At 51.7% G+C, this 12,334-nt stretch overlaps 1 protein-coding gene across 1 annotated transcript in view; it reads right to left on the bottom strand.

Annotated features, from left to right (window-relative positions):
* LOC136831345 (kinesin-like protein KIF14) overlaps window positions 1-11,663 on the bottom strand; it is a 563,293-nt gene extending 551,630 nt beyond the window's left edge. Inside the window, 1 exon segment of the mRNA XM_067091651.1 lies at window positions 11,460-11,663. Coding sequence (XP_066947752.1) covers window positions 11,460-11,487 — 28 coding nt within the window. The 5' untranslated portion in view covers window positions 11,488-11,663.
* Window positions 11,664-12,334: the final 671 nt, after the last annotated feature.

Here is a 12,334-nt window from a genome sequence, read left to right as displayed (position 1 = left end):
AGAGAAGGGAAGTGTGGAAAACACACACCTCATGTACCTCTCCCCTTGGAGGGAGACTTGACAGATCCCATGAAACCCTCCTCGGCTACCTGGTTGTACTACGAGAGAATCGGGGGACTGACACCCAAAGCACGCCAGGAAGCCGAACTCCGAAGAGCTCTCTCTGTCCGTCTCGCGCCTCTCGGAACAACCGAAAGGAAAAGAGAACAGGTGAGGAGAAAGAGTACCCCTACCTGTCCTGCCAGTAAAACCAGCAGGAGAGGCGGACCGTCAGCGATAATCAACCAAAGGAGATTACTGCCACACGAGGGAAGAAGAGCGCTTGTGCCGTGGCAAAGCGCTTTCCTGGGAAGAGGAAAAAGTTCACTCGAACAGAGCTGAGAACCCGATTTGGAAAACACCGAGTGGGGCCGAGCTGAGCCGATCACGCGAATGTGATCCAGACTGGGAGGCAGGTGGGGCGAGCTGAGCCAGTCTCGCAAGCGCAACCAAGGACTGGGCAGGGTGAGCAAGCAAAGCCGAGCCAATCTCGCAAGCGCAACCAAGGACTGGGCGGGGTGAGCAAGCCAAGCCGAGCCAGTCTCGTAAGCGCGACCAGGGGTCAAGCCGAGCCAAGCCGATCGAGCGAACACAGTCGGAACTGGACAAGGCGAAACTCGTCTGTCGTGAACTATTGCTAGTTTCCCGAACTCTAAACTCCTTTGAGGCCAAGGCCCCTCGAGAAGAAGGTTCAAAGGGGAATTCTGTGCCTGCTATCCTGCATGCTCAAACCCTAAGGTTCAAGACACGAGGATGAAACCCGACAAAGCAACCGAAGCAGCTGGCAGGCAGTATTGAGACACCTGGCGTCTCAGCACCCAGACACCTGGGTGTCTCGGCACTTTCTCTCGCCAGAGTGCGCTCATGATTCATAGAATTCGAGTGACCCACGAGACTCCCAAAAATTGGGAGCGGCTGCTCTTGGTTTCCTAAGAAATCGAAAAGAACCAGGCACGGAACCAGTCTTGGATGCAGACTTCCAAGACCAGCAACGAGGATGCGGCCTCTTGAGGCCGCTCTCTTGTGGCCCCCAAAAGCCAGACCCCACTGGAGAATGTGAATCGGTTCCTGCCCGAGCGCGGGAACAGCCAACGAGAGAAACTTGTCTCCCAGAAGATAGTCCCTTAGAAGTCCTTCAGGACCCCCAAAGAGAATCTCTTCCCTGCTTCTTCTGGTGTTCGAACCGATAGGATCGAGATACCAGGGTGGGAACCCGACTGAGCACTGGTAAGCACTCGGGGAGCGCTTGTGGTGCTGGCAGGAAGAGCTGAGACACCTGGGTGCTTCGGCCCTTTCTCTCGCACTGCTCCCGAACTGGGTTGGGGAGAGTACTCTCCAGACCACATCAGGATACTCGATATTCCATAGAAACTTGAGCACTCAGAGCGGCTTGCGAACGAGCGCCTGAAGCAGCCCGCGTCTTAGAGGCGGAAACTCTAGGACTGGGAATGGGATCGCAAAGCGAGGTCTGTGCGCCTGCGGCTATCGAAACACAAAACCCTGGGGTATGTGAATCGGTTTCCTCACCTGAAGGTCGGGAAGAGCCAACGAGAGACCCACTGCCTCCTCGGAAGGAGACAGTCCCTAGACGTCCAATTGCATCAAGGGCTGTCTGGATTCTGGGACACCCTTGGACCTCAGGAGAGGAAGGGAAGAGGCAGCATAAGACGAAACCGAAGATAAGTTGAAGACGGCGGCTACTTCCACAGGGGGAGCTTCTTTCACCTTCACTAACATCTTCTACAAGATGGTGGACATGAAACATCGTAACCTCCAGGGCAGGTAGGCAGGAACATAACGGAAGCAGCCCAGGACACCACCACCAGGAGAGGCAGCAGGCACGATCAGGACAGCCGATGCAGGAGCTATGGAAGTGGTTCGGAAGGCAGGAGCCACCACAATGGCCAGAAACATCGCTTCCACAGAGTGACTTCCTTCACCTTCACGACGACAACTTCTACAAGATGGCAGACATCATAACCTCCAGGGCAGCTAGGGAGGAACACAACAGAAGCGACCCTGGCCATGACCACCAGGAGAAGCAGCAGGCACGATCAGGACAGCCGATGCAGAAGCTAGGGAAGTGGTTCTGAAGGCAGGCGCTGCAGCAACAGCCAGGAACGTCACATGAAAGTCACAAGCAGCGACAGGAACAATCAGGGCGGCTGCGGCAGGAGACCAGGAAGAGCTGCCCACAGACTGTCGTCGAGTTAACAGGAGCATAACACAGGAAACAGCATGAGTAGATGGACCACAGATACGCCAGAGGCAGTGCAACAGCATACATGAAGGCCAGCAATGACAGCGATCAATCCACATCGGCGGGAACAGAATTGGAACGATCCTGACGTGGAACTATGTCATCTAACCAGGTACTGTGGTCGATCCTGCAGCAACACTGAATGAACATCAGGACTCCTTCATGCAAGATATCCCCTGAGATATCCAGCCAACTACTGCTGTGTCTGTGATGCTCACTGTCAACCTGAAAGAAAAAGCAAAGATGATTAGAGAGGGAGACTCCTCTCACTACAAGGGGAACTGTCCTACACAGCGAGAGGAGGTACCCTAGAAGAGGTCGCCCCCCCTCGCGGTCTTCGCCCAACGAGCGAGCAAAGAGGGCGAAGGAGAGAGATCTCTACCAAAGGAGAGATAAGGAAGAACCTATGGGGAGAGAGAAGGACGGAGGGGAGGCCACCAAGGGTGCCGTGGAAGCGGAACTTACAGACGACGCCCGCAGCCTCCTTCCCACCCTGCAACCCTCTAAATGCAGGCGGAAAAAACAACACTCAGCACAAGTAGGAAGGAAGAAGTCATGTCCTTGTACACGGAGGGCGGAAACCTAGGATGGGAAGCAAACTCTTACGTCCCGATCAATGTAGGGGAGCAAAATATTACGTCCCAATCTAATATCTCCAAATGTACGGGGGAACGCCTTCAGAATCTAAATAAAGGGCTACTGGAAGAGAAGCATTACCACTCGGTTACGCTTCTCTAAATATGCCCTTGGCCGTCAAACCCAAGACACAGAGTAGGGGAATGATGGCTTATGCAAGGTTATCACAAATCGTGGGTTTGTATTAATACTGTAAATGTCAAACACATGTAATATATACACAAAAATACATTAAGATCCCACCAGGATAATAAGAGCTTAACGACGGTCAGGCAGAGATATCCAAAACTACGTCTGTAATGCATGACGGCTGAAAGCAAACTGGAATGTTTACATCCGAGCAGGCTAGTATTCCTGCCTACCTGGAGGTAGTTACTGCCTAACCACCTTGCTCAAGAGTTTAACAGCTGTTTCCAGCCTACGCTGAAAGTAATTCCTAATGTAAAGAATGGACAGTTTGTATATCGTGTTGGAACAAATTCCAATTTGCATTTCGGCCCAGGTATCCGACTGAGGGGTGGCATGTGGCGGGCATGAAATGTTATGTAAAGGACCTCAGGTCTGTATAGTTAGGAAAAATACAATTTACTTTTAAAAATTGTGATTTGTTCCAACACGATATACAAACCGTTGGGCCTTTACATTAGGAAGACTCACTGGTTGGAGGGAGGAATCTGAGTGAGTCTCTATGAACTGACTGGAGTTCACCACACCTTGTCTTCGCTTCTTGGTCGATAGCGCGAGGAAGGGAAAACTGCCTCTGACAAAATTATTGGGTTGTAAGAAACGTGGGATCAATTGTCAGACTTCTGGGTCCCTTTGCATGAAAGAGGAATCGTCAGTTCATGCAAAATAGGCTAGGAAGAACTTGGAGTAGGATGACATTAAGGAAATCACAAGAATTGGGTTTATCTTATTGTCATGGTCTCCTTCCCCCCCTTTGCAAGGGGAAGGAGTGGAGTTGCTTCTATAAACCTGAATGGAAAATAGAATGGGAACTCCTGTTGGGTGCTTACCTACATCAACCGCCAGATCCAGCATGTAACGGCACGTCTGCTCTCTGCCTGTGGGAAGAGAGCTGAGATGGGGAGAAAGAAGAGAGGCCAGTCACTCCACATTCATTCTCCCAATCACAACTGTACATCTTAGGCGAGATGCAACCTGTCCCGTTAGAGGAGCCACGTAAGCTACACAACTTATTGAGCAGCCACCACAGGACCCAAGGAAAAAGTGTCCAAGGACTTGTGAGCACCATCCCAGAGGTAGAAGGAGGTGAAGGTGGTCTGTTGGGGCCACACACCTGCCTTCAGCACCTTCAGAACCAACATGTTCTTCTGGAATGCAAGGGACGGTCCAATGCTGCGGACTTTGTGAGCTCTCGGACGAAGCGTACCGGTGTCGTCTTCTCCAGCAGAATACGCTCTCCTTATAAAGAGATTGTGTTCTTGGACACTTCTTTCTTCGTCGAGCCAGTACTAACGAAGAGTCGTCGACACTCAGTAGCATCTTGTCTGGTTCGTTACCTACAAAGTCCTCTAAGGAGGTCATCGTGAAGGACTTGAACTGTGCGTCAGGGACCGAAGGATTCTGAGCCTTCGCTACGAAATCCGGGACAAAATCGAGCGTAACTGATCCCCATCCCCTCGAGTGTTTAACATCGAAGGAAAGTCTGTGTAGTTCGCCAACTCTCTTCGCCGATGCCAGGGCCAGCAGGAAGACGGTCTTGAGTGTCTGATCCCTGTCAGATGACTCTCGTAAAGGCTCAAATGGTGCACGAGTCAGGCTCCTTGGAACGAGAGTCACATCCCACGCAGGGGGCCTGAGATCCCTGGGTGGGCAAGACCTTTTGAAGCTTCTCATCAATAGGGAAATCTCGAAGGAGGAAGAGATGTCTACTCCTTTCAGCTACAAGACTAAGCCAAGTGCGGTGCAGTAGCCTTTTACAACTGAAACGGAGAGAAGCTTCTCTTGGCGAAGGAAGATGAGGAAGCCTGCGATCTGCTGAACAGTAGCTCCGACTGGAGAGATACCCCGTTGACGACACCAACCATAAATGGGCCACTTCCCCTGGTATACCGCTGTGGAGGATCATCTGAGGTACCCGGCCATCTCCATTGTTGCGCAACGCAAAAAGCCTCTCGCTCGCGGGATACAACATGGCCACAGGGGTATCAGAGTAATTCTGAGATTCGGAGTGATCATCACTTGGTTGATCACTCTGCGAATCAGACAGAACGGAGGAAAGGCGTAAACGTTGAGGTTGTCCCAAGGGTGCTGGAACGCGTCCTTCGCAGCGGCCCATGGGTCTGGCACAACAGAGCAGAAACCTGGAGTTTTCTGTTGTGCCGGGTGGTGAACAGGTCGATGAGTAGACCCCACCACAGGTTGAATAGCCTTTCCGTCACTTCCGAGTGAAGGGACCATTTTGTCCCGATCACCTGATTCTGGCGGCTGAGCTTGTCTGCCACAACATTTCTCTTGCCTGGAATGTACCTGGCTGACAGCTCTACAAAGTGAGCCACGGCCCACTCGTGCACCTGCATCGTCAACTGATGGAGCGGAAGGGATACTAGACCCCCCCTGCTTGTTGACGTATGCCACTACCATGGTATTGTCACTCATCAGTCCCACGGAGTGTCCCATCACTCGGTCCCGTAACTCTTGGAGAGTCAAGAAGGCTGCCTTGAGTTCCAGGATGATGTGAAGGTGCTTGTCGTCTCGGTGCCACACTCCTGGACTCGGCAACTCCTCCAGGTGCGCGCCCCATCCCTCAGTTGATGTGTCTGACAACAGCAGCATGTCCGGAGGGGGAGAATGCAAGGATAATCCTATCAAGAGGTTCCTGTCATCCATCCACCAGTGAAGGTCCTCTCTCACCTCCTCGGAAAGAGGGATGAGAAAGGACTGGGACAACACTCCTTTAGTCTCCACTGTAGAGACCGCAGGTGAAGACGCCCATGAGGTACTAGCTTCTCCAGCGACGACAGGTGACCGGTGACGATTTGCCATTGCCGGGCTGTGCTGCATGCCTGAACCTGCTGATACGAAAGCCTGAGGGAAAGACTTTCGCTGCTACCATGTCTATCAGCATGGCCAGGTACTTTATCCTCTGCTTGGGGGTGAAATCTGACTTCTCGAGATTCACCATGATCCCAAGATTGCGGCAAAACTCGAGGAGTCGATCCCTGTCCTGCAGCAACTGTGAGGGGGAGCTCACCAGGACCAGCCAGTTGTTGAGATACCTCAGTAGATATATCCCGTGCGAGTGGGCCCAAGCTGACACAAGAGAAAACACTCTCATGAACACCTGGGGAGCAGTCGAGAGCCTGAAGCAGAGTGCCCTGAATTGGAAGACCGTCTCCCTGAGGATAAAACGGAGGTACTTGCGAGAGGACGGATGAATGGCTATTTGGAAATACGCATCCTTCAAGTCCACCGTAAGCGTGAAGTCATTCTTCCTGATGGAAGCGAGCATGGAGCGTGTCGTTCCCATCGTGAACCGAGTCTGGCGAACGAATCGGTTCAGGGAAGAGAGGTCTATGACTGGTCTCCATCCCCCTGTGGCTTTCTCTACGAGGAAGACACGGCTGTAAAAGCCTGGGGACTGGTCCGACACGACTTCCACAGCACCCTTGCTCAGCATGGCTTACACTTCTTGCTGTAGTGTGGAGCCCTTTGGAGTTCCTTGTACGTTGTGCGGAGACGGACCGGAGAGTAGGTGAGGGGAGGCAGAGACTTGAAGGGTAGTAGATATCCCTCCCGAAGGACATCCACTATCCAGGTCTTGGCTCCGTGTCGCTGCCATGTTGCCCAATGGCTCGACAGGCACCCCCAACCTTCTGCAGCATTTGGGGGGGAATGCCACCCCTAGCGTTTCCCCTTGGTCCCCTTTCCAGATTGGAAAGCAGGCTGAAAAGGGCGGGAAGACCCACCCTTTCCAGAGGAAGAAGAAGGCTGGGTGTTTCCACTGGACCCCTTCGAAGACTGGGACTTCTTAGGGGCTGACGAAGTGCTAGCCTGACCTGAGGGCCTGGCTGCAGTGGAACGCGAAGACCCAGAGGTCTTGGCCACTGCCTGGTGAACAAGCCGGTTGCTGTCATTAGCCCGATGCTTGTCCACCGCAGTGTCCACCAACTCTCTAGAGAAGAGAGAGGTAGAACCCAGCAATGGTCCATTCCGCAGGGTCATTGCTGACTCAGACCCCACAGATCTGGAGAAGTGAGAAAGAACGGCGTCCCTTCACTTCAGGACCAGGTTAGCCCACAGGTTTGCTGTCTGGTGGGCGAAGTAGGAGATAGCCCTACCTCCAGACTGGCACAGTCTCCAGAAAGCGGAGTCCTCCCCGGGTACAATAGCGCCCCAGGAAGCAGCCACCTTGGATACTGTGAAGGACCACAGATTCAGCCAGGAGACTGCTGGAAAGCCGCCATAACGGTGGGATGATCCAGACGAGGCCGTGGTCCCTTCCCCGAGGTTGTTGTGCTGACAAATCAGCACAATTACCTCAGCAAATCTCCTCTGTATCTTGGGAGTGTCTGCATCCTGGGGAAGAGGACCCTCAAATCCTTCCAGGGTGTGGTCCTCCCGATCTACTCTCCCTGCTGGAAGGAGAACCTCGGCAGACCCCCGTGATCCTTCCTGCACCACGCAGGCGTATGACCTGGCCGAACTGAGGACCGAGCCAGGCACGCACACCCCCGATGTAGAACTCTGGGGAGACAGAGTTCTTCCTGTCTGACTCACGCCTCCTGGAAGGAGCCCAGGAAGTAGAGGGGCCAGGTGAGGAGGATCGGGTGCTCCCACTGGCAGAACCAAAAGGAGCAGTCACCAACCCACGGTGGTGATGGCAGCCTGGGTTGAGGAGAGCGCTTTCACCTGGGCGAAGCCGTCTCCCGAGCCGAGCACTCGCCTTCCCTTAGCCAGGCTGGCCACGCGAATGTGGTCGGGGACTGGGAGGAGTGGAGCACGCGGCTGGCTGGCATGAACTTGCGCTGTCCTCTGGACGCACCCCAGTCTTCGAGGCCGAAACCTCTCGGGAAGACTGAGCAGGGAACCTCTTCTCTGCTTCTAGAGGTGTCCGGACCCGAGGGACTGGTGCACCTTCCCGGGAAGCTGACTTGGTACTAGAAGAGGCACCAGCAGGAGAAGTCGGACACCTGCATGCCCGGACTCTTTCTCTCATCCAGCGCCCGAGTCCGTACGGAGAGAAGTTTCTCCCATACCAGACTGGGGTACTCTGGTCTCCTTAGAGACCAGGGTATTCAGAGTGACTTGTGAGCGAGTGTCTGACATGGACCTGCTAGCCTTAGAAGCAGCTTCTTCGGCGCAGTGGGGGGAGTGCGAACCGCAGTTTGCACGCCTTCGGCTCTCGATACGACTGACCTGGGGTCAACGCAGCGGTTCCCAGATCCGTGGATTGGGAAGAGCCAACGAGAGATCCCACTGCCTTCCCTGTGGAAGAAGCAGTCCCTTAGAGGTCTTGGTGTGAGACTTCTTAGGGGGGGACGATGAGAGGTAGGCTTCTTCTCCCTTGGCTGGTGAGCCTTGGAAGGAGAAGAGGAAGAAGAGGCAGCAGACAATGATGATGGCGACGAAGGCGACGACGCCTTCCTCGATCTCTTCTTCTACTTCTTCTTCGCCATCTTCCTCAGGATCGTAGTCAGGTCCCCAAACCACAGAGGAGCAGCAGAAGGCACAGGAGCAACCAGGGGGGCCACGGAAGCAAGCAAGACCCGGGTAGCAGAGACGGTACTCAGGCAAGCAGCTACCAGGGCAGATACAGCAGCGTGGGAGCCAGGACTATTCCAGAGATGAAGCCAGGGTCGGATGCGCGGGTGGCGCATGGGGAGCCAGGCCAGGCCGTGTGTCAGGGAAGTAAGGAGCCGGAACTGTGGTCAAGAACGAGCGCAGGTCAGCAATAGGAGCAGGCATTGACATGTAAGGTATCAACAATGTCACCATGTGTGGGGCCAGGCACGGATAATGGGGCCAGGAACCTAGGAGGCAGCGGTACGGAGTGGAATGTGGCAGGGGCGGCCGAAACCTGGGTGTCGAGGTGCGAGGCCACTGTCATAGGCAGCTTGCCGAATGACGGCATGGTGACAGTCCTGGTGGTGGAAGTGGTGGCTGGAGTGCCAGACAAGTGTGACACCAGACCCTAAGGAGAAGGAACGCCTGGCAGACCCAGGTGCAGCCAGGCAGAGGTTAGATTGGTTACCTGGCCAACAGAGGACGCTTCCACCCCCAAACCTGAGGACAAAGTCGTGTCAAAAAGGGAAGCCTCTACTCGCTCTGGGGGAAAAAATTCGCCCCCGGAATGAGGAGAGGTCCCAGAGAGGATGTCCTGAAAAACAGCTCCCCCGCAGCCTTCCACACGCAATGAAACGAATGAAGAAGAGGAGGGGGAGTCCTCACCTGACAGAGGGGCAGCAAGAGGGGGATGCTTACAGGGAGGGAGAAACAATCCCGACAGATCAGCCACCACGGGAGTTGTCAGGGGCGTTACCCTATGACGATTCCTTAGCGGGCTTCCTATGGTAACGTCTCCTCCCTTCAAACTTCTTCCACTGCTCAAGAGACCAGGAACAACACTCGTTACAAGGTGAACCGCGCGAACACACACGTCCCCTGCAAGTGGGGCAGAGGGCTTGTGGGTCCGTGTCAACGCTAGATCTAAATGTATGGCATTTTTTGCCTTCCACCCCAAGACACACACGCTGGGGGTAGGAGGGCTTAAAGGGCTTCTCAACATTCATATCCATACAAAAGAATCAAGTTCCCACCGGGAAAAGCACAACAGCAGTCAGGCAGGGAGTGAGAGAAACAATGTCTGCAGCCTACGACGGCCGACAGTAAATTGGAATGTTTACATCCGGGCAGGCGGTACTCCCGCCTTCCGGGTGCTAGTTAACTGCCTAACCACCTTGTTTGAAAGTTCAATGGCCATTTCCAGCCTACACTGAAAGTAATTCCTAATGTAAAGGACCGATGGTTTGTATATCGTGTCGGAGCAAGGGTAGGTTATATAGCTCTATCATATACTGGTCACTTATAAACCATTACCACCTAGGCTAACCCTTAATGGCAGTAGGTCCAAATCATCATTATTCATTATGAAATGTTAACCGCAAAGAAAGAGAACTGCACTGCTTAGCTTACTCAATATCGCTGCTGTCCAACCACGAGGGTACCAGCCTCAGCTTCTTTGCAGCAATTGAGAGTTCACGTGAATCGGAAGTACCCCAAGTACTAGGTCCGAGTCTTATTGTTTTCGGCCGGAAAGTAATTCAGACGGGGGATGTTGGGTGGCTTTTGATCAGACAGACTCGTTTAATTAAATCCAGAAATGCCCGAAATGGACACGGAACAGATTCTAAATATCAGTCAGGAGTTAAATTCGTCAGTGGATGCTATGTTAGGGAACACAATTTTACCACGATGCTCCATCTCAGCAGGACGAGTGTGGCAATGTTCACATTGACCGGGTACTTACAAAAAGTTAGGTTAAGCTGAAAAAATTGTCGATCAGCAAATTCACGCAAACTGGCCACCTAAATTAATTTGGTATTATTTTAGAAAGAGGAACCAGCCCAAAATGACATGAAAATATATTTTTCTAGGTGATTTTGATGTGTTTTGCACGAATATCACCTTCATTTTCCTCGGAAATTAACGGTTTTAAACTTTACTCGGAGCACCTACAGTTTCCCAGGCCCACTCGACCGCCGACCGAAATCGGCGGAAGAACACCAAAACAAATATGTCGTCCTGTTTATGTGTGCTGTCAGTAAGGCCGTGGCGGAACGGTGCTTCGCGCCTTATCCGCATATTTAAAGATTCTTGGCAAGCACGACATTTTCTGGCAAGAGGTAATGTTGCGCTGTGCGTGCTAGCCTTAGGGGTTACAGTAGGGCCGTGTTCTTCCGCCTATTTCGGTCGGCGGTCGAGTGGGCCCGGGAAACTGTAGGTGCTCCGAGTAAAGTCTAAAACCGTTAATTTCCGAGGAAAATGAAGGTGATATTCATGCAAAACACATCAAAATCACCTAGAAAAACATATTTTCATGTCATTTTGGGCTGGTTCCTCTTTCTAAAAATTTACCATTAATTTTGAGGTAGGCTAGATCTAGGCATGCTCAACATTTCATTCTATGCAATTTTTCATTTGGAATTATTCTGAATGAGCTACAAGGTTAAGCATGTCCCGTGGATATACAAACTATCCCCCCATGAGATATGGTAAGGCATTTACAGTTAGGATACCATTTTCCTACAACTAGGTACTAGTTCACGGCTCGGGTTAACCTAGCAACATGGCAGCATGGCATGCGGACTAGGTTTTGCTTAACAGGCTGCCTACGACCCCCACGAACTATGCTAGGCCCAGCACTGCCAAGGCTTTCCTGGGAACGCTGTCGACGGAGGAAAGAAGCCCACTCGCCTATACTGTAGTGTAATAGGCAGGGTAGGCTTCTCTCCTCCTCACCTACGGTCCCGGATATTGACATACAGTACATAGTACATACCTTGGTAGCATAGAATACTCCTCAGCATCCACAGTATTTGACGCTGTCCCACAGAAAAGATGCCCTAAGCTCCCATTGAATACATTATCGACAGATGACACAGAATCTATGCATATAAAAAAGACCAACACCCAAGACGAGCCATACGAAGAAATTCAATTTCCGCCACAATTATTGTTTACCTCTGAAGCGCAGCAGCTGATTGGTCGAACGTCGCCGTCTCTCGTTACTGTAAACTCGCCACTGCTAGTGTCAGAGCTTATGCCCACCACATTCAAATGACTGTTGTCATAGCAATCTGTTGTCATGTAACGTTGAAATGGGAGTGCCAATAGATGACATCATCTTTGTCCAGAAGGGTTCTTTGTTCATGGGCAGATAATACGATACATATCTGTAGAATCTAGAGAAATACCTGTTATTCTTCATGTTAAAAAAGGCATCTCTAGAATTCCGATTGCATGAGGTTTGTTTCTAGAACCGATTCGTATTAATGAACTGTGGGCATTTGGACTTTGGCTGTGCTTGTTTTTTTTCGTGTGATTGCAGATCATATACTAACGAGTCTCTTGGTCAGGACGAATTTACCTGTATTCAATTATAAAAACTGCAGAAACACAGCTTACAGACTGTTTCAATATTCTAATGTTATCGACTGAATTCGATAATGACAAAGGGGTCTTCAAACTTTTTAGGATGAACGCCACATAATACACTTTGCACATCTCTGCGAGCCACATTTTCACATATATAATTATTTCTGGTAAAGTAAGACAAATGGGAACTATTCAAAACCAAACTTGGCATTACTAAACGTACACCAAAAATATATACTGCCTTTATGCAACCACATTAACGTGCGAAATAATGAGCAG

The sequence above is a fragment of the Macrobrachium rosenbergii genome, chromosome 48, assembly GCF_040412425.1.
Source record: "Macrobrachium rosenbergii isolate ZJJX-2024 chromosome 48, ASM4041242v1, whole genome shotgun sequence".
Classification (NCBI taxonomy): domain Eukaryota; kingdom Metazoa; phylum Arthropoda; class Malacostraca; order Decapoda; family Palaemonidae; genus Macrobrachium; species Macrobrachium rosenbergii.
This window is presented reverse-complemented; position numbering and strand designations above follow the sequence as displayed.